General features: G+C 34.3%; 1 protein-coding gene across 1 annotated transcript; it reads left to right on the top strand.

Annotated features, from left to right (window-relative positions):
• The first annotated feature begins 114 nt into the window (after positions 1–114).
• Positions 115–23,794, top strand: LOC136990395 (proteasomal ATPase-associated factor 1-like). Its single transcript, XM_067288788.1, has 11 exons — positions 115–222; positions 21,807–21,847; positions 21,915–22,018; positions 22,251–22,340; positions 22,419–22,514; positions 22,583–22,733; positions 22,803–22,991; positions 23,060–23,151; positions 23,219–23,334; positions 23,404–23,486; positions 23,550–23,794. Exons 1-11 carry the CDS (start codon positions 119–121, stop codon positions 23,714–23,716), a joined length of 1,233 nt encoding a protein of 410 aa, XP_067144889.1. The 5' UTR covers positions 115–118; the 3' UTR covers positions 23,717–23,794.
• The last annotated feature ends 2 nt before the right edge of the window (positions 23,795–23,796 follow it).

Below are 23,796 nucleotides of genomic sequence, written 5' to 3'. Positions count from 1 at the left end.
AAATTAATTTTTCAAAATGTTAATTATTAATTCTAAATACTAATAAATTTGGTTTTTACATAAATAAACAACTGATGTAAGTGTTGCCAGACGACTTTTAAATCGTCCGGCAACACTTATGCAAGTTGTTTATAAACAAAGTAGAAGTGGGGAAATGAGTTCTACGTCAATTAAAAAACGACCTTATTTAACTATAGAATGCAATTGGGAAAATATATTAAGGTAATTAAACGATTTAAATATCGATTTATCTTATAATTAATATATGATGCGGTAATTTAAAGGCAAATTTCTATAAATTCCTTTTAAAATGTTGCACTGATTCAAAATTTACAGATTTAATAGTAATAAAACTGTTGGTGGAAGTAACTTTTAAGTACTTTAGGCCATTTATATATGAACAAAGTAACTTCTACCGTATAAACCTTCCTGAATTCTATAAATGTTTTATCTTGAGTAAATTTTTACATTAAATCTATAATATAGCTTTCTTAAATGATGCAGTAAATCAGAGGTAAGTTTTGCAGGTAAGACGTGAACTCTGAATGAAGAATTTTCCAAACCAGACTTAAACTCTCCTATAAGAGCAAAAAAGTCAATGGAACCATACCTGTACATAAATCCTTCTCAAGATATTTGCCTCCAGAGGTCAGTTTTTATTGTAAATCTGTATACTGCCATTCTCTGAATCTCCGTGAAGTGCATAACTATGTGTGACACACTTGTGTGTAGTCATGCACTTCAGTGAGAGCGACGGCACGCGTGGAAGCAATTCCACGCCCCTAAAACTATATAACATCAAGTACTCTGTGGTGAAATGGGTTACTTAAAGCCAGCATAGTCACGTGGACTAATTAGTTAAATACAATAGTCTTAATGGAGTGATACGACCCAGAAGTTGGCAGATTTCAGGGGCTGTATCTCATGAAAGGTCGCATGTAGAGGGAGTGGTGTGAAGTGTGAAGCGCGATAGGAATACACAGACACGTGAATTCAATTAAAACAAATTTAATTTCGCGATCAATAATATATACAGATAAGTTCTTTTCGGATTCCCTCAGTCCAATTTCTCTTACTGTCCGATTGTAACAATAACCCAAGTAGCTTACCTTCTTGGCAACTACTTGCCCGACAATACTAATAAAACCCGCGCGATTCTTAACTAACTTAAACCTAAGGATAGAAAAGTATAAAGATAGGGAAATGAGAAGAATTGATAGGATAGTGGGGTACCCTTGTTCTCGCTGAACTCCGATGCCGGCTGGTGGTTTATTCTGCGTGTCTCTGGGTTCGTCAACGTTTTAAAAAAATCTTTTAGGATAATTTCTTGTCGGTGTCTTTGATTCTACGGTCCGGATCCTCGCCTCACGGCTCTCTATTCGGCCCTCGTGGAATTCCGTCTCACGGGCTCGCTGTTCTCGTCCGTGCTTCCTCGTGTCCGGCCGGAGAAAAAGTGACCCTTCGTGATCCAGATTTGACTCGTCCTCCACTCGAACTCTTTGTTCCACACGGCCCCCTGGTGGGTGGGGAGTGGGAAGCCCCCATTCCCAAAAGCCAGAACAATGAACAAAGGAAGTTAGAAAGAAGGGTTAAGAAAGAGAGAAAATTATTAAAACTAATTAAATCTAAAATACATATGTACAAAAATATGGCGTACAGCCACAGTGGTACACCCAGTGGTGATATTTAGCCGGTTCGCACAGGTTCGGCCAAACCCGTTGGTAAAATTTTCAGTTTTCCGAACCTTGTTAAACACACGTAACATTTCTCAGTGGTTTTGTTTCTTTTAAAAAATATATTAAAATATACGTATTATACTCTGTAACACTACTAAACTAGAGCCTTATACCCCGTTCGCACCGAGCATTTCAATCTAGATTGTGAGCAAGGTCGGGGACTATGCCTTTGTGCGATCTCTCTCGACCGTTTCAATCTCAACCGAAACGAGGTTTACTTGCGATCGATTCAAGAGAGTTCTTGAAACTAGATCCAGTCATAAGAGAGATCCCACAATCCCACGTGTGCGAGATAATACAAGATGGCCGTGGAACACGTGTCGGGCTATGGACAGCGAAATAAAAAGGATATTGTATTTCGAGAGACGATGACATGTGTCTATTATCAGCAGTGCCATTCGGGGGGAAAAAATTTCTCTGCCTAAAAAAAAAGAAAAAGAGAAAAAAAAAAGTCAACAGCAGTAATATACTATTGTTACCTGGTCTTCGCTCAGGGCTGCTTACGTTCCAAATATGCCACTGATTATTAGATATATCGCAAGAAAAGGTATTGTATTTATTTCTAGCCAAAACTTCCATTTTGTTTGTCGGTGATTGGTTGTCAGGGAAAAATTTTCTGCTAGCGAACCCTTTGTTAAATATTTCGAATATTACCACTGGGTACACCCAGAGGGGTACCAAGGGGCCAAGGCACCTTCCAAAGAAAAAGGAAAGAAACAATAAAAATCTTTTTCTAATTAATATTTTTTTTTTTATTTATATTGTCTTCTGTTTCTATACTGCTTATGAAGTAGTGGTGACATAGGTAAATTTATTGAATTTTCATTAAAAAGTTTTTTGTCTATTTAACTCGGCTTCCTGATATTAAATCCCTAGTGTACGAGTGTGTAGAGCAGGGCTCACCAAACTACGGTCTGCAGGCCAAATCCAGCCTGCGAGGTCAGTTCGTCCGGCCTGCCGCCGCACTGTGCCACAAATGAACTAAAATGTAATTATTTATATGGAAATACCATAGATTGTAGATACTATGTAGAAAAAATTAAAATAAGTGTAAGTTTAAGTAAAAATGCCAAAATTGGTCCAATCTGATTTTTGTGTCTTACAGTAATAAAATATTTAGGAAAATCAGTGAAATAAAAAAGTTGGCAAATTTTTGCACTTTGGATATCAGAGCACTTTTTGTGTAAGTACTTGCAATGAAATTTCTAACAAAAGCAATTATGAAGTTGCTGCAGCCATCATGTTTGTGTATTGGTAAATAAATATATTGGTTGTCTTTATTTTTTGTATATTCAGTATACTGTATTGAACAAAATGGTTATGCAGCCTGCACTCATCATTCTCTTAGTTATGTCACCCACTGTGAAAAAAGTTTGGTGACCTCTGGTATAGAAGTATGGTTCCTTTGACTTTTTTTGCTCCTATGGGTATGGTCTACAGTTGTAATAAGATCCTGACTTTCTCATTCAGAGGTATAATTTTACTTGTTTAACATGCTATTTTTATTTGTAACAGCTGCATAGTGTGACTACAGAGTCCATAAGCATGCTAGTTGGAAGCTATTTGTGTGCCCCTCACCACTCTTTGCACAAATTTATTCTTACATTACATAATTTTTAAATTTATTCTTATATTGTCCAGACATCATGTTGACAATTAAAAGTTTGTGTTGTGTTACCGTATTCTGTCAAAAAAACAAAGGTGGTGTTGCCAAGAAGGGTTTCCTGTTAAATTTTGAAATCAAAACACAAATAATTTAAGCATTTATACATAAAGAGTTTCATCTAGATCATTGGTTCTCAAACTTTTTCGATCCACTGCCCCCTTTGTTCCATAAAGTTATACCCAACGCCCTTAACCCATCAGTGACCCCAACTTTTGCCTTTGGTCACCGTTCATTCCCTGCCTCCAGCGCCCCCTAGATTTACTCACCGCCCACTTTGAGAACCCCTGATCTAGATTGTTCCAGGCTTTCCAGCACAGCCTTGCTTTAGCTCTAATAAGGTAGATCCACTGAAGGTTCCTCTTGGCAGAATTTTCTATGAGAAACTGTCCCTATTTAGATGTAATACACTTGAAGAAAACCCAGTAAACTCCATGTGTTCAGCCTGTTGGTGAGTTGCAAACTTGGGGCTGACTATCAATATTAGTGGTTTTATCCACTGGGTCACTGATGAATCATAGTTGGAAGTCATCAAAGTAGTCCCCAATAGCCATTTTTTGATCTACTTTTTTTTATATTTTCAATATGAATTGTTAATAGCGTTTCTCATTTCCTGGTTTTTTGCTTGTCCTGGGATTTTGGGAAAAAAGTGAACTATTTCCTGGGAAATCCCAGGACAGAATTAATTATTTTTAAGATATACAAAATATCTTGAAATGAAATGATATAATTATTTTTCATTTTTTAAAAGTACCGTATTTACTTGCATATAAGGGGTCGTCCATAAATTATATAAGGGCGATTTAGGCCATTCTAGACCCCCACCCATCTCTGTGTAAGAAACTATAATATTTTCTTTTCCCCCCTTCCCCTTCAATATCTTACATAATATGTAGGCATAATTTTATAGAAAGATTTTAACAAAAATAAATTTTTTTTAATGAAACCCTAAAAACCTTAGTGTAAGATTCAAGCTTCGAATGAGGGGTGGCAACCCCCTGTGGGAACAAAAAATGTCTAATGAACAATTTATTTTAAAAATTTTATTTTTTAATTATTAACAATCTTTTTATTATTATTATCACTAATCAACATCATAGTATTTATTTTTATATTAATTTTAATTTTTACAAAAGGGCACAAAAAACTTTGACAGATCGACTAGCTAGTGCATGTGTAAACAGAAATGTCATACAAAATAAAACAAGAGCGAATAGAGAGAAACCACATTCCATTGCCATATTGATTACATCTTGGCTAAGGCCAAGAAAATAAACTAAATGCTGTTAAAATGTGCTAGATGCACCCAGGAACTAAATCATAAGGCTTGTAAAACTCTATATAATAGGGCAATACAACCGATGCTATTTTACGCAGCCTCTAGCTGGGGTCATGTAACTAGTAAAAATTCAATAGCAAGTAAATTACTCTCTCTTCAAAGTCAGTTTGCCATCAGAATTTCAAAGTGCTGCAGAACTGTTTCTACTAATGCTTCTGATTCTAGCAGAACTCCTTCCTTTGCCACTATGTATTGTAGAAAAGGTTCTAACTACTACATCAGACCTACAAACACTAAGGCTTAACAACAGTCTCTACGGCTGTTCATATGCTACCACATTGCAATTATCCTATCTCTGATCATCACCTTGTAAATAAGGTTATCCCCAGGGTACATTTGGTGTCATCTGCTTCCTCCGTGGATAACCATGCAGACATTAATATCTACACAGATTGGTCCAAAAGCACCCTTCATGTCGGCTGATGTGTCTGTATCTTCCTCCAAACTGACATATTTTGCCCAAAGTATGTTAGAATGTACAGATACCCCCACATACCTCCATCTGTCAAGCTGAAGACGACGCTGTTTACCAAGCTCATCAGTGGGCCACCACTACCAAACAAAACTCTGTCTATCAACATTTGTAGTGATTCTCAGTGTGTCCTAAAAGTTCTATTAAATCCCAATTACAATAGCAATAAAATCACATATATCCAGCACCATATTAAAAATCTTGTAAATATAATAACTTTTATATTTGTTCCTGGCCATACTGGCATACTAGGAAATGAAAAAGCTGACTTTGAGGCTAAGTCGGCTGCAAAGGACACTGACTGGACTACACTCACATCCCTCTCTCACGTAGCAGCCTTAAAAGTTATATTCATGACAATGCTATGCAAAAGTGGAATCAACAATGGTTGAGCAGTAAAACTGGTAGAATAACAAGACTTTATTTTCCTAGTGTTGAATGCAGGTTCTCATCATTACTTAGAGATTTAACATTTGCTACTGCTCAACTACTTACTAAGCATGGTAATTTTAGAAGCCACCTGACAATGTATAACCAGGCAGAAACTGCCTGTTACAGAAAACGTAGACACTGTCAACCAATTTTCATTGTGCAATTTACGATCAAGATAGACTTATTCTGAAATTAGAAATCTTTACGCTTAGTTTCGGGTGGCCATGTCCACTTGATAAGCTTGTTCAGAAGAATGAATGTCCACCACTGTTTGATGCTTTTTTACAATTATGTTCAAAAAATATAGAAGATAAGACTATTCATAATTTCTAGTTTTACATTTTAGTTTTCACTAAAAGCCGAATACTAATTTTATGTTTACTTTGTATCATGTATTTTGGTTTATGTATTCTTAGTGTTATACACCCATAAGAGTGGTGCACTTATTCTAATAAAAAAAAAACAAGAGAGAAACCACCACATGCCCTTTCTCCCATGATAAAAAAATGTATAGAGAGTGAGTCTGCTAGCATTATTATTCTACCTGATGGTGTTAGTACGAGTGTTCTTAATAGAAACTGCCAAATTCAAAACTTCACCACTCAACGAGATCAAAAAATAAAAATGAGAATATTATGTAAGACAAGATCTATTACCCTCTACCCCTAAGTAAGAAATATTAAGAAATCTTTAACCCCCACCCACCCCAAAATACCTTACATAATTTATGGACAGCCCTAAGACAAGGTTTTTATCCATTTTTCACTGCTTCAAAAACCTAGGTCATCCTATACGTGAAAGTGAAGGATTCTTTTCATTTTTGTATAATTTTTGTAAACTGTGTATTTGCATTTTTTACTGGATTCTCACCTTCTGGTGTTTAAAAACAAAAGTATTTTATCTGGGTTGTTTGAATCGTTCTTGTGTATTGTCAGAAGTAAAGACGAATAAAATTACGAAAAACAAAGCTCTTGAATTGAATTTCAAGATTACACGGGAGCCCAATATAAGTTTTAATCTATTCCCACGTGAAAACAGATGATTATGCGTTCAAGAAGGGAACGGCCATCAATTTCAAAGAAGCAGACTCATTGGCGACTGCATGGAGTGTGTATTTTGACTTACAGGACTAATTTGTTAAAGAGCTACAACGGGGCATGCACCTAACTTCACGATACGATTTTCGAATTTTTTGCAATCAAACCTGACAATGACCATTTAAAACAGTTAAAAACATTTGTTTAGATTGAATTTTTGCTGGTTTTGTTTGGTAATTATGTATTTATTTTATTATGATTATTTGGAAATCAGAATTTGAAGAAACTCATAAGTGTAATTCAGTGAATTTGGCTGTTAAGAATTGGCAAAAAAGGTTCCAGATTGTCCAGTTTTACATGAACAAATTATGTTGTCAATTTTACAAGATTTTTCCTTGGTCTAAAATGCCAGTAATTTTTGCGGGACAATGTGTGCATTTACATGCATTTGATATTTTATTTGTTATTAAATGAAATAAAATTAGAATTGTATTAATAAATCTAATTTTTTTAATTTTGATCTTTAAACTCACACCTCGTCCTATATGCAAGATCATCTTATATTCGAGTAAATATGGTAATTTATTACATTCTGCAACCTCCAAAATCATATTAATAATGCTGTGTAAGATATATATTAAAAATTACCTTTGAATTACGTAGAAATTTTTACAAATAGAAAAAATTTATTAAAGTTTGCTGGAAACTGCATACAACAACAAGAAAAAAAAAATGCTTTGAATTGGGTTGAAAATTTTTTTAAAAATGAACTTAGATCAAACTTCTAACTTAAAATGTAATTTTTATTTTTTTAAATAAAACATACAATAATATTTTGTATTAAATTTTTATAATAAGATTTTAAAAAGCAAAGATGGTCAATATTCCAATCGCTCAATTTGATTCTTATTTTAGTAATGAAAAGTCCTACTACCAAGAATGCCCATAAGATTCAATTGAAGCGAGTGGAATCGTGTTTAATGTTTAATTTAAGAGAAGACGGATGTTATGTGTTTTTCACCTGTAGCCCGAAGGATTTCTAGTTCATTTTCGAGATGCATTGCAGTATTTCTTTTGCCATCTAGTATTCTTGATTTGTCTACCTGGGCTGCTTTAATAGAAACATCAAGCTTATAGCCCAATAATTTGGCAGCTCATTTGTCTTTAATAATCAGATTTATGAAGAAAAACTTCATACTCGCAGACTTTGTACTCGTTTGTATCCTTGCCCAGTTTGTACAACCTGGCATTACACAGTTATTGAAGCTACTGGGCATGGTTAAAATTAAGACAGCATAAGCACAATTATTCAAGATATTACAGGTTCCAGCAAGTAAGGAATTTTCAAAGTCCTACCACAGATAAGCTACGTATTGATTATTGACCATTTGTGACATGCCATAACGAGCAAAAATTTAAAAAACTAATAAGTAGCTTTAAACTTAATAAATACAAATGTATTCTGACAGTTTATGAGTTAATTATACTTTCTATTTGCAAAATTTCCTCAACCTTAACACAAAATAAGAAAAAAGTGAACTTTTAAGAAATTTGCAGAATTTCCTGGGATGAGAAGAATTTCCTGTGTTAAAAAAACAACCGGGATTCTGTTTGAGAAACCCTAATTGTTACACATTAACACTGTAAGAAGACTATCTTACTGGATCTATCATTATGATTGACATCTTTCCACGTCATCTGATTCAGAAATTATAGTAAAGAAATAATTGTCATTGCAATAAACAATATAAATATTTTGCAAATTGCTTTTTATTTTATATCACATTATAAATTAACATACATAAGAATAAAGAATGTATTTACCATTCACCATTCTTACATTCATAAAAGTTACATTCATAATAAAATACATTCATTAAAAGTTACATACCAAGAAGAAAGCACTGAAATTGAATGAAACTTTGTATCATGCAAACATAATATGACAATAGTAATAAGTGATTACAGTATCACAGCAAAGAAGCAATTTCCTGTGGAACAATAGTGCATTTTAAAGCAACCTGTAATATCTTGTAGGACCTCCTCTTACATGGATACATTGCTATTTAATTATCAAGGAGACATACAGGGCATCATATGCTATCCTTGAATAGATTTGCCCACCGATGCTACAACTTCAGATCTCTCATGCTTGTATATGACTGAAGCCAGCTTCCCATCTGGCCCCACAAATGCTGAATGGACAACAAATATGGAAACTGGACAGGCCAAGAAAATACGACAATGACAAGGATGTTTCTGGGAAATCATAGTTGTGTGCAGCCAAGCATTATCTCGCTATAAAATGATTGTTTTCAACCCTACCATAAAAGGCAGCACATAAATTTAGGATTTCCAGACATGTCAATGGCCTTTGTACCATTTCTAGGGACCTCATATGATAGTCATAAGAGATGGCTTCCCAGACCATTGTGCAAGCAGTGAAATAGTGTGCCATTCAACAGTAAAGGTGGGTGAAGTATTCACCAGTGGTTCTCCTTACCCTAACACAGTGATCATCCATTTCCAAACAGAACTGGGATTCATCACTAAAGATGATAAACTATCAGTCCATAGTAGTTTGTGCTTTAGCACAGAGCCACTATAAACAAAGCCGATTTTGAGGTGTTGATGGCAGTCACTATGTATGCAAATTTGCCTCTGCTAGATGCCTGCCAATAGTATGGAAAGTTCTATAGCAAGACTTCCACCTGTCTCTGGATTGTGGACAAAACACCATAGCAGCAATTTGTGGTTGTCTCATGATCTAATGATCGTTTCTCCTGGTGGATTTCTCTATACATCCAGATCTTGCATATTGTATATGTGTATGTGTGCCTTCACTATCCACTCCCTCAGAGTTAGATCAGAAAAATCCAGATGATGGATAATTTGACATGCCAGTCTGCTTCTCTCATCCAATGATGCAATATTTCTTAAACTCTGTCAACTGAGCATAATGTCCTTTTGTATTTTGAATATCGCCAAACAACTAGTACATTAAGCAATCTGTGATTCTTTATATGATACTGATTTTAAGGCACTCAGTGGGATTACATAGTATGCAAGAGGACCAAAACTATAATTATTTGCATACCTATCTACAACATAGCTGTATAGTCTTAAGATGTCTAAGGAAAAAAAGATGGAAAGAGTAAAAAAAGTACAAGCAGTTATCACAGCCACTAGTACATTGTCAAGTGAGCTCGTAAGGATCATTTCTGAGAACTTTTGATATTCAAATACCTAGCAATGTTAGAATCAAGTAGTTCCCAATTCTTGCATTCGGGTACTCTCATCATTAGTAGAATCACTTTGGATTAGACTTAATAAAATGCTTCTTACCTACAAAATAAATGATTTTACTATAAAAATGAATGTAACAGTGTGACATTTATCTGGTATAGTGTAAAGATTATTAAAAAATAGATAAATAAATAAAAATTTCTGTAATTCTGTAAAAACTTTAAAATCAATCTTATACCATTTTATATTAAAATATCTTTGAAGCTAGCCAAGTGAAAAAATTTTAGTACAGTTTGATTCCAGTTTACATAGGTTTTACTGTAATTTATTGTTAAATGAGAATTAGCTAATAAAATTTTATAGATTGAAAATTTTTAAAAAGAGGATACTAAGGAACTTTCTAGAAATGCATCACAAATGAAGCAAGATGTTTTCAAAACAATGGGTACATTCCAGTATGCATCAAACAGCACATCGGTGAACTGCAATGTACAAAAATGTGTTCCGACATTCACCAATGAGTTCACCAGTGCAGCAATTGATTTGAATCATACTCATCGGGTTGTGGATATGGTGAACTCCGATAAAGCAATATTGCTGCCTCCATGATTATATTTAGTGACTTTAGCAAATAATAATAAAAATTTTATAAAACGGTTAGCACGTAATATTATTTAATCCCATATGTTGTAATTAAATAGAAGATTATTTGATGATGATTTAAAAATTTTTTAATATGTCTAATTGAAACATACAGGCTGTGTTGTTAGTACACTCACTGGCCAATGAATTAGAAATCAGCAGTTTAATATTTTATTGGACCACCTTTAGCTCAAATTACATCATTTACTCAATTTGACATGGATTCTACAAGGTGCTGAAGTGCTAACTCCAATGTGTACCAAACATTCACTAGACTTTCCTTTAGTTTACGTAGATTTGATGGAAGTGGACTTTACTGGGAGATCTGTCATTCTAACATGTCCCATACATTCTTGATGTGGTTAACAAAGACATTATGTCCATATGCACTCGTTGCATGACCAGAAGTGACCCTAAGATTTGGGAATCCCTGAACAAAATGTATTTTCGAGACCCATTAAAAGAGCGATGAAGGTAGAGAGTGGATTTATTTAGGTGTAAAATAATATGAAAGTTTTTAATATTAATACAGATTGTAAAATACAAAATAATAAAAATATATGCAATACTTTTACAACAAATTGGAAAATTCAATAGGTATACAGAAATTCACTTACAAAACTGATTTCTTGAATTTAATTACAGAAAACCAAAATCCAGTTTTGCAGTAATATCTCTTTCAATGGACAAGATCGAAAGTGACAAACATCTCTGTTGGCACATTCTTGATCATTCTTCTCTAACTGCACTTAACTAATACTCAAAAACCTTTAAAATGCAGCCTTTTTATTCAAAATTTTGAATGGCCTTCATTGGGAACAGAAGAATTGAACGATTCTGATTTCTATAACAACATTTGTTCTGGAACTATTTAAATTTTTGAATTTTCTTAGATGTCTAGTACACAGGCTTGTGCATAAATAATTACAATCTATATTGGTACTTGTACCAATATACACATAAACTATATATGCATATAATACATGAATAAGTAAATAAGTACATAAATAAAATAAATATGTAAATAGATACAAAACTACATAACACAATTGCTAATATAGAGAAGGTCACCATAGTGCCTGTTTCTTTAAATGCTTGTCCCTTTAATAAAAATTGCCAGGACCAATATGACATTTACAGAAAAAAAAATATTTCTATTTGACTATACATACATAGATGAGTCTAGTCGATTTGTCGATTGTTATTGACACGCTGTACGAGGCAATAACAATTCCACTGGCAAAGTCGACCTTTCTTTGTAGGCTATCATTTGCTGAAAAATGTAAAATAGTTAAAAAAAAAGTTTTCTAGTGGTGGCATAGCACAATTAAAATTAATAATTACATTTATATTACATTTTTTAAATGCAATTAATAATTTTAATTGTGCTGTGCCACCGCTAGAGGACTTTTTTTTTTAACTATTTTACATTTTTCAGCAAATGATAGCCTACAAAGAAAGGTCGACTTTGCCAGTGGAATTGTTATTGCCTCGTACAGCATGTGAAGGGACAAATCGACTAGACTCATCTATGTATGTATAGTCAAATAGAAATATTTTTTTCTGTAAATGCTCGTCCCTTTATTTTATAATAGAATAATCAAATTAAGCCTGTTCTCCAAGCTGTTGAGACTTTACTGGACTCTCTGAAGTTTATTGCTAATCCTTTCTGGTTTGTCTTATGTATCTGCCATGCTTCTGCATATTTCAAGTGTCTCTTATCCTGGATCTTTTGTATTATTTTAGCTCTTTCCCAATCTACTATGACTTCTGTCAGATCTGCTATAACATACGTTGCTAGCACAGTTACCGATTGCTCATTCTGCACGTTCCTTTTATGCTTTTTTAGCCTTTCTTTTAATGATCTCCCTGTGGCTCCGATGTAGTATAGTTCTTTTTGTTGCCTTTCGTCTTGTATTGATATTCTATATATTCCTGGAATCAAGCTCTGGTCTATGTCTTCTTTGTCTGTGCATAGCATTTGGTATTCTGTGGAATTCCTTTTAAAAATTATCTTTCTGTTTGTTGCCGCTCCTATTTCTTTGTAAATACTGCTTAGAGGTGCCATGTATTCCATTACAGTGTATTCTTTTATTCTTTCCCGCTCAGTGCCTTCGTTATCTTCTATTTTTGTTTTGTTAATAATGACCTTTATCATATTCTGGTAGATACTGCACTGCTTATCTAGTTCTTTGATGTGATCTAATTCTTTAATTCTGTCTTGTGGTTTGCTGCAATGCATGTGCACTCTTTTTATAAGTGCATGGAACGCTGCTATTTTATATCTTGTCGGGTCATGGGAGTTCCATAGTATAAACAGCAGGTTATATGTCACCTTTCTGTAAACTTTTGTAGTGATTTTCCTTCCTTTCTCTACTTCTATTGCTACATCTGGAAAATGTATTCTTTTGTCGTTCTCTTGTTCTAGTTTGAGTTCTAGGCTGAACTTGTTGGAATTGACGTACCTGATAAATTGTTGAATGTGTGGTTTTTCTTTCCATATAATCAAGATGTTGTCAACATAGTGTGCATATGCTAAAATGTGTACTGCATATTTTGGTAAGATTGCTTTCTCTACAGTCCTTAGGACCATCTCGCATATTCGAAAATTTGAATAAAAAGGCTGCATTTTAAAGGTTTTTGTGTTGAGTTTGAGTACATTCTTTATCAGTCTCAGCTTTGAAAATGATCATTCTACAAATGCAACAGATATTGATACAGTTATAATTACTAATTTATGATTTAAATACTAAATATACTTTCAAATTTGTGAGGCCCTAGGCATTGCCTTTATGTATGGTTGCTTCTGCATGTCCTCACTGTTTGTCATGCAGCTGTGCAGCAGTTGTGGAGTTAAATTAATTTTCCTTATTTGTCTACAAGTGGAATCTTAAGTTTCCATTTTATTTAGGTTAAGTTACATTTGTTACTTCAATTATACAGTACATCCAGGAAGTCTGTATACTCTTATTGTAAACCTTTAATGTTTGGAGGGAAAAGTTATGAGCACATGACCTTGTTTGCATGTGTGTGGACTCCACTTCAGGATTAGAGTTGACGTGGCAGACACGAGTTCTTTTTCTCTTTGTCAGTTCTGTCCCAGTTTATGAAATCATGATTAAAAAAAATCCAGCAAAGAATGGTTGAAAATGGCTTTATTAAATACTTGCAAAGAACTAATAAAATTAGTTCATCTAACTTATAGATGTTCAAAGTACTGTTCATCCTCCTGAAGACACCTTGTAATGAAGCTTTAGATTTTACTTGTACACATCATAATACCTGAGTGAGATTTAGTCATATAACTTCCAGGGTACAGAGCTGTAAACTTGCAAGCTAACAACGGTTGTACCCATTTACATGCCTGCCTATCTCCTTTCCTGACTTACATATTTGTTTACTTGACTACAATGTGAGTTATCAAAAATTATCCCATAGTAAACATTTACATTTTCACATATTTTCCAATGGCACACTTTTTGACACCACCTACTACTGGACTTTGACAATTCATAAGACCCCATAACCAGGAGTCTCCAAAACACACCACTCATCAACTTTTGGACATGCATAGTACTCTTGCACCTTGTTTGGCCATAATTGTACCAATCCTCCTACCTTTATTTCCAAGTTATAGGACTGGGTTCACTTTATTTGTAACACCCTATATACACTTTCCTGACTGTTATAGATTTCATACCATACTTTCCCTGTTATATTCTATAAAAGGGAAAGTATGGTGTGAAACTTTGAGTCAAATTTTGACAGCTGGTTTATTTTAAATTTCTCAATGTTTTGACAATCCAATAGCCCAGAAATTTAAAATAAAACTTGTAAAATGGATGCAGATACATATGTAGAGAATTTTATATTATGTCTCAGGACTGGATGAGCAAAAATTTAGAAATTTACCAGCTTCTATATTAGGGGCATTGATGCTTTTAAATTTTGGTGGTTTAAAGGTCAAGGAAGTTAGGAGATAGAGGTGGATCATGAGTCATATCTCAAGGGGGGTTGGACTCAATGGAAATTTTACTCTTTATTGGCATTTATAGTGTTTTTAAAAGCCCAATCCTACACTAAATTAAGACTTTTTATCAAAAAACAGCACACTTATAAACTGGAACTGTATAACTAAATAATCGACAGTAAATGTAATTTCCAGCACATAATAAATACAAATTTACTGCTCGAATGTTTTTGGTCATCATTTTAGAGGCCCTCATCAGGATTGAATACATAAAAAAACAGTTCTATCATTGAAAATTTCTATCTTTCGAACATTGCCATGTTCCAATCTTTTAAACATTTAAAAAAGTGTTCAATACAAAAATTGTTTTGTTTACATCATAAATAAATAAATGATGTAAACGAAACAATTTTCACATCGAACACTTTTTTAAATGTTTAAAAGATTGGAACATGGCAATGTTTGAAAGAAGACTTTTTATGGTGTTGCAGAAGAAATCAATGCATAATTTGGACTGTGTCAATCATCCATGGAGATCTTGTCTTTTAATTAAAAAGAAGACAGAGCAGGTTTATTTTGAGGATATTAACCCAGGACCAGAAAGGAAAACATCAAATAGTGTGCCAAAACATGCACCCAATAGCAGGAAATGATGAGATATGGGCAGACAAAGTGATAACCAGCAACTAGAATTAGGTCTACAGGTATGATCCTAAATCAAAACCTAAATCATGTCAATGGTTGACAGACACCAACCCAAAACAAAAAAAGCTAGGATGACAAAGTCCTTGTTAAACATCCTGCTAGTTACCTTTTTTGACAATAAAGGTCTAGTCTGTATCAAATTCATGCCGGAAGAACAGCAATCAACCAGAAAATGCATCTGTCCATTTTGCAACGATTGCAGGAAGCTTTGGGAAAAAGACCCAAACAATTGGTGCAGTCAGGTGATTTCTCCATCACAATAATGACTGCCATTACAGCCCACTTGGTTCTTTCTTTTTCTGGCTAAAAATAATGCTTTCATACTTTCTCAGCCACCCTATTCTCCAGATTTAGTCTCAAATGTTTTCCTTTTCTCAAAATTAAAGAAGACTCTGATAGGTAAAACTGCCAGAAGTTTTGAGAAGCTTGCAATAGAATGGTTTTTCTGTGAGTTTTTAGAACCAGGAAAAAGTCTGAGGCATAATTTTTTTTTTGCCATTTATATTAATAAAGTTACATGCACAGTCAGGGAACATTTTAATCATTTCTTATATTGAATTTCTGTTAAGAATTACCCATTTAAATTCAATCAATTCTGGTGATTCTGTCTCAACTATTAGAATCACTTGGCATCTACACAAGCATAGAGCCCTGCATCAGAATCAGTTCAGCTTCTCTAAAAACAAAGGTACTGTATACGCCATCCACCAAATCGTTACTTACATCCAGCGCCGGATAAAGGAGCGGGCAAGCCGGGCAACTGCCTGGGGCGCCAAATTTTGAGGGGCGCCGATATAAAAATAAAATATTTTTTTACATTCATTATTTTTTTATATTTTATAAATTAAAATTGATCATTTTTCATGAGACATCGATTTTTTTAGCAAGCAATAAATTGTTTTTTCTTTAATAATACCAAATAAAGGTCACAACGCTAATTATTTTATTATTGTCAACAGATATAAATAATATAAATTATTCAAAGAAAACTATTTGTATAGTCAGAATTCATAATAACTCAAAAAAAAAAGATTAATAGACAAAAACAAAAATTTACTAATTAAAATAATGAAACCTAAGAATTTTTATGGCTTTTATCACACAACATTGATGCAGACAAATGCTTTTTAATCTCTAAAAAGTTTACAAATTATCTTTTCAAAATAAATAAAAATACAGTCAAACCTGTTTTTATGCGCTCTTTTCATGTGCGATTTTTATTTGTGCGATATTTTTAATGCGAATTTTTAATTTGTGCGGTATAGTTGGCGACTAGTCTCGTGCGATTCGTCATGTCTTACGTTGACTTATTATAGCTAAATAAACTTATTATAGCATAAATGCACTTATTATAGTAATATTATTGCATGAATATGCGAAAAATGAAATAATTTACTTTTTAAGTCAACAAAACACCACCTGGACAAAAATATGTAAAACAGACGATAGACCAGACGATGCAGTCAAGTGCTGACATCTGTTGTCAATAAATTCTATTTTGTACGGTTTTGAGTTATTTTCTATGTGAGACTTTTTTTATGCGGTCCCTGTTGACCGCATAAAAAAAATATTTTTTAATTGTGTTGCGAAAACTATTATTTACAGCCATTCGTGAAGTTTTGTGAGATTTTTTTATGCGTTTTTTTTAATGCGGTCCCTATCCCCCACATAAAAACAGGTTTGACTGTAATCAGTATCACGTATCACAACAATCTACTCAAAAAATGGACGAGATCAAATTTATAAATTACAAATATCAACAAAATTATGAATAGTCAGTGATACTGGTGCCTGTCATACGCCTTAATGGTTAAATAACTTTGTCTTTCTGTAAACTTTGCATTAACAACACTTGCCGTGCTTTAAATAAATAAATTTTTTACACAGTTCTTTATTGTGTAATTTTGATTTTTTGCCTTTTTTTACTTTTTTTTTTAATTTGCAGTAAATTTGTATATTCTTGTATGAAAGGGTGCCAAATTTTGTTTTGCCCAGGGTGCTCAAAACCCTAGAACCGGCCCTGCTTACATCCACCAGGCTAAACAAAACAATCAGCATACTGCAATTATCACTATTGACTTTAGAGGTGCCTTTGATCGTGCCTGGTGGCCTTCTATCTTACACACATTACATGCTCATCACTGCCCTCAAAATCTTTACAAACTTCTTCAGTCCTGTCTTAGCAACAGGAGTGCAGGTGTTTATACAACACAAAATAACATAGTCATACTTATCACTTGAGGCTGTCCTCAGGGGTCCAGGTCTCTGGAACATAGCTTATAACTCTATCCTGCACTTAAACGACACCCTGTCTCCTGGCTGCCGCATACAGGACTGTGCGGATGACACAATTATCCTTGCTTTACACAGGATCAGCAAAAGCTTACATGACATATGCAACGATATTCTCAATAACATTCACCAGTGGAGTATTAAGCATACGCAACCCATTAACACAGACAAATACGAAAACATTATATTTGGTAGGAACGCGCCACTCATCAGAAAGCTTACCCTTCAAATAGGAGCTCACAGAATAAAGCAAACAACGGAAATTAAATATTTAGGTGTTATTCTTGACGAGAGACTTAACTCCACACCCCACATCAAATACATCACAAACAAACCTAAAAAGATAGCCAACGCCCTCATTAGTATTGCTAGGAACTCATGGCCCTAACCTTTGTGCATAAGCATAGTAGCCTATGCTTATTCACAAAGGTGCAATGCAGCCAGCACTCCTCTATGCCGTACAGGTCTGAGACACCTGGCCACCAAAGTCCATATCCGTAAAAAACTGTTATCTGTTCAAAGGATTGCAGCTCTCCACATTTGTAAGACTTATAGGACATCACCCACTAGTGCCCTTTTGATAATGTCAGGGTTGACCCCTATCGACTTAGAAATTAAATGCATTATTTGGCAGGAAAATCTCATCACTTTACCCTGGCTAGATTATAGTGACTCAGATGTCGACAAAATGATTACAGCAGGTAAGATTCCCTCCAGTTTGACCTTGATTGATGATATCAAAAAATTCAGCATCGACAAAAATACCCTCCCGACTTGCAATTACCATCCCTCCCATCAGCTTGCCCCTGATGTTTACTTCGAAGATCCAGGTGATCATCCCATGTGTAGGATTTACACTGATGGTTCCAAGATGGATGACAAAGTGGGTGCCGCTTTCGCAGTATATTTTGTCTTGGGCTGCGAGCTTCAGAACGCTCGCTTCCGTCTAGGTACACACTGCTCAATAGCACAGGCAGAAACTTTAGCTATTTATATGAGATTAATTCACATTAGGCATAGGAAGGATAAAAGACACTATTTACACTATCGCATTTATTCTGACTGTAGGATAGCTTTACACAGGATTGCAAAGTCTGATAGCCACTTAAAACTCGTCCATCTCATACACACACTTAGACAAGAATATTAGAATAGATTTTCAACAGGTCCCGGATCATGTGGGGTTGTCGGCAACGAGACCACTGTCTGTCTTGCCAAACAAGCTGCAAAGTCTTCAGTCACTAGTACTTTCAGTTACATTCCTACTTCATACATTAACAATTATGTCATGGCAAATCTTCATTCTCTGGCAAGACAGCTGGGACCATGACACCACTGGTAGGTTCACCTACACTTTCATCCCCAAGGTTGACACTACAGGTATACCTCACCTTACATCGGTGATTGATTCCAGGAGAAGCGACATAAGTCGAATTTACTTGTGTAGTTACGACGTAAGTTGAAACTACGGTGGAAAACGCCAATAATGAGCACTTAAAGACCGCTAAATAAGACAACAATGCAGAAACACAATGTTTTCATGTTTCGTTCTCTAGGATTTATGATGGATTATATTAACATTTACTGTAAATGTACATATTTTAATATGATTTATGTGCTTTTAACACTTTTCTAGTGATATTACGACTTCAATATTTGTGGTGGATGGATGTAAAGTCAAATAAAATGACTTAAACTTGATTTGTATTTTTCCGTATACTTTTTTGACAAATGACATACCTCGAGTTACGTCGTTCTCGATTATATACCTGTACAGTGATTCTTCGCTACTTTTACCCTAGTTACATCCTCACTCAGCTACTTCAGGACATGGCAACTTTAAGCAATACTTGCATAGATTTAACCTTGGGACAATCCACAATGCGATTGTGGTATTCAGGAGGACCAAACACCACTTCACATTTTTCGCTGCAATAGTTACAGTCACATTAGGGATAGTTTAATGAGAGCTGCTATTCTTGGAGGGTATAACTGGCCTTGAACCCGCACCAACTCATTCACACGAGTACAATGCTCCATCATCTACTTGCATTCATATCCCTTAGTGGAGCTCTTGAGAGCACTCACTCTGGGGGGGGGCACGGATGGCAATTAGCTTTCCCTTGCTTTGTTTCAACTGTCGGTATATAGCAGCCTTTCAACTTTGTATTTTAATTTTTATTTCCGTCTTCTTTTCAGTCTAAATTGGTTAGTTTAAGTTAGTCCTAGTTGTAAGTTAGATTAGGGACTCTTAGCTTGGTTTTTGGTTATGTTAGGATAGGTTAGGTTAAATTAGATAAGGGTTTAGTCGTCTGGTTAGGTTCGTCCTAGGTTATGATAGGTTAGTTTAGTTAGTGAGTAAGTTAATGTTTAAAAATAAATAAATAAATTGGGGTCTTGCTTGTTTGTCATCTGTCGGTCCATTTGTTTGTTTTCACACTGTTGTCTACTTGTTAAAACTGAACACAAGCACAAATCTTAATACTAATAATAGTATTAAGTAGATATAAGTCTTCCTACTAACAGCCACTTGGCACTAACTTCTACACTTAGCTATTTGTGGCAGCACTCAATTATTTGTGTTCACTACACTCGGGTTTTCTTGTAGACCCTTTGGGAGACTACGACCTTGCAGCCTAAAAACTGCACGCCAACATTAAACACAGAGGGTACAGTAGCCGTACATATGTCATTCAGAGGGATTATTACATAATGGGTGAGACAGAATCATCCAAAATTGCACTGCTACATATCCATCCAGCTAGCTTCAAATAGAAATAGTTTAATTACGATCACCCCCGTATAATAGAGATGGCTGACAAGACACTTCAAAAGCAACACTTATGAAGTCAACATTCACAAGTGCAATGGCAAACAATAATCGTTTGCCCTTGTACTTGTTAATGTTGACCCAAACTAATTATTAGTATACAATACATGTGATGCCATTAAATATAAAATGGCTGGTATAGAAACAAACAATGTTTATTGATGTCAGTCAAACTCTATTTACCATAAGGATGTGTTATCATCAATGCTTTACATTTAATGCGTGATGTTTTGCCTGAAAGCTAGGCTCAAGAGTTGCTCTTTGATTACCAATTGTAAGATAGCAATGATTTTTAAACTTTCCAAGAGACACCTCCCTACACTTTATATTAAAAATGTCTGTCCTTTTGTGAGACATAATTAATTTGTTTATTTTTTTATAGTGACAGAATAGTGTCAAAGTGGACACTATTCTGGTAGAATGATGCCAAGTTAATATAAAAGTGTATACACTTCTGATATTTTAACAAAATGTACATTTTCAATTAATTGCAACCATTTAGTCATCGTAAATTTTCTTTGTAGTAATAAAATATATTCTTGAGTGTTTTCCGACAAGGTCCATTAAGAATACGACAGTTTGAAATTAATACTTTAAATTATTACAGTGTCACAAATATGTTCTGTTAAAGGAACAATACAATGTAAATATATAATCCATTTAATTTTCTTGGCAAACAAACTAAATAATCAATCTGTATCAATACTGACTTAATTATTTGAAAATTTTAGGGTGTCATCATTGGGCTTCTGCCATAGTAAATGGGTTTGCCTGTAGCCATGGAAATTTTTCTATAAACATTATTGAGATTCTGGCTGTAATTCACAAGACTCCAGTTGTCATGAATGAATAGGATTGAAGTGGACTGGAACAATGCTAGAATTATAAAGCCCACATGTAGTAAGGTTGGTTTGAGCCACATGGAAAGACCCACAATATCTGTTTAGATAGGTAAACCCATAAACTATAAAGATCAAATGAGTGTATCTAGTGTGTGGAGGCAAAGCATAAGTTGTCATAAAGCGAAAGCAGTTTTCCAATAGTAATTTTATCTTGTTGTTTGCCCTATTGTTATTGTATTATTTATAACTTAAAAAACATTAGTATAAATGTAAACTGCCAATTGATAAAAATGTTCCAAAAAAATTGTAAAATGCATAATTTGAATTTTTTCATCGGAAACTTCAACAAAGCCATTTAGCCCAATGACAATCTTTACATTAAGATTGAAAACATTAGTGAAACATAAATTTGTTTGCCAAAGTAAAGATTTGTATAATTAATTTATACCCGGTTGTGTGAATGAGGAAACAAAAATCGATCATATTTTTAAAAATATTTTCCTATATTATAACTGCATTAGTGTGTAATTTTTATTTCTTAATAATTGAAATATTTGTAATATCACACAATTATTGTTGTATAAATTTCTTACGTTATAGATCGGCCGGTGGTCAAGTGTGGGTCACGTGCAAACGTTTTCGTAAGTTTTTTGTTTTACAAAGGTAATAAAATTAAAGGTGGTACTTATTTATATTAACTTATTACAGAAGAAATCGGTAAACATGGCAACGTGTGGAACGTCGGCACCTCTTCCGAAGGTTATCCTAAGGTTCAGGCTTCAGAAGGTTTCAGAGTTATTAATATCACAAAGGTAGATTCTATTGAAAATTAACAGAATTATTATTATTAAGATAATAAGAAACTTGTATTTTGGTAGATATTCAAGGCAAAAATTTTAAATTATTTAATAGGCTTTAAAAGGATGTCAGATCTTTCTCCTAATTTGAAATCAATTAAGATTCATGGGATAATCAAATTACATGAATCTTGACTGACATTTTATTGTCAATTTACAAAAGTAATTAAAGAAATTTTGCTTATAGAAAACTCTTAATTTGATGCATGAAGATCCCAGTTGTGAATCACTGTTTGTGGCACCGGTCCTAGTTTTTTCCGACATTCACAAGAAGAGTGTAAGTTCATTAAATATTTGAGAGAGTTTTTAAAATTGATTATTCCTATGTAAATCATAAATCAATCATTTTTAACAGATTATCAGTTTAGATGTTTCCTTAGGTGGTCTGGGAGTCTCTTCTAGCGTCGATAATAAATTGTTTGTTTGGGATACGTCAAATGGCGAAATCAGGGTAAACTACGGACACTATTTTACCGATAGACTTTTGCCATAGGTCATTGTATCTTAATTTTTCTGTAGAGGTTTTTAAACGGCCACGTTTGGGACGTGTACAGTTGTAGATTTTTTCCGTCTGGCATCGTTGTTTTATCTGGCGGAGCCGACATGCAGTTGAAGATTTGGTCCGTGGAAACGGGAGATTGTCCGGTTACGCTCAGGGGTCACAAAGCCGGTAATTTACTTTTAAATGCATTGTTATATCTGTAGTATAAGTGATACCGATCTTGTCTTCTCGGTACAGCAATTACAGATACGGCCATTGTCGATCGTGGAAGAAACGTCATTTCCGTGTCAAAAGACGGAACGGCTTCACTCTGGGACTGTGGAAAGTCTGCCCATTTAGATTACATTGCCAGATTCGACAATGCCATCAACGGCTGCGATATTTCTTCCGTAAACGTAGATCAGGGACACCCAGACAGACAACAGAGTACGAAAACTTTACATTAAAGTTATCTATAAACGCGAGTTATACTTTACAATTAAATTCTAATTTAGGTGAACGTGAGATTGGTACAGAAGGAAAGTTATTAGTGTTGGGTTGCGAAGATGGTTCTCTTCATACGGTCGGCATTCATTCGAGGAAATTGGTAATGTCGAGTTTTGATAAAAATTATGGAAAGTATGCATAAAAATTAAAATTTCAAAACTTTCCAGTTACATTCCTACAAATTTGGAACGGCAGTAAATTGCTGTAAATTTATATCATCATCTCAAGTCATCTGCGGGATGCAAGATGGTTACATTCATCTTTTCGAGATCCACGATTTAAGGTGCAGACTTTGTTTTGTGCTATTTTTAATCAATTTTGTCAAAGTATATTTATATATTGTATTTTTCAGTGAGCCTTCAGTTACTTGGGAAGAATCTCAGTCTCCAGTTTTATGTATTCTTCCGTATCAACAGGGTTTCTTCGCCGGAAGGAGTAAGTAATCTTTAATCTTTTCTGTATTTATTTTATGTATAAAATTATAAATTTTTTTTGTAGGCGACGGTACTTGCATGTTTTATAGTATTAATAGCGACAATATGGTGCAGCTAACGGGGCCAAACGTCGAACCGATCTATGCCACTGCGGTAGACAACATATTCTTGTACACGGCCTGTCGAGATGCAAAAATTAGGAAGTATAAACTACCTGTTGTTTTGATTTAAATATTTAATTTCAGTATAATTTTTTGTGTGTAATATATAACTTTTTTAATATTTAAAAATAAAATTTCCATTTCTGCAGT

The sequence above is a fragment of the Centruroides vittatus genome, unplaced genomic scaffold (genome assembly GCF_030686945.1).
Source record: "Centruroides vittatus isolate TY-2023 unplaced genomic scaffold, ASM3068694v2 scaffold_907, whole genome shotgun sequence".
NCBI lineage: Eukaryota > Metazoa > Arthropoda > Arachnida > Scorpiones > Buthidae > Centruroides > Centruroides vittatus.
This window is presented reverse-complemented; position numbering and strand designations above follow the sequence as displayed.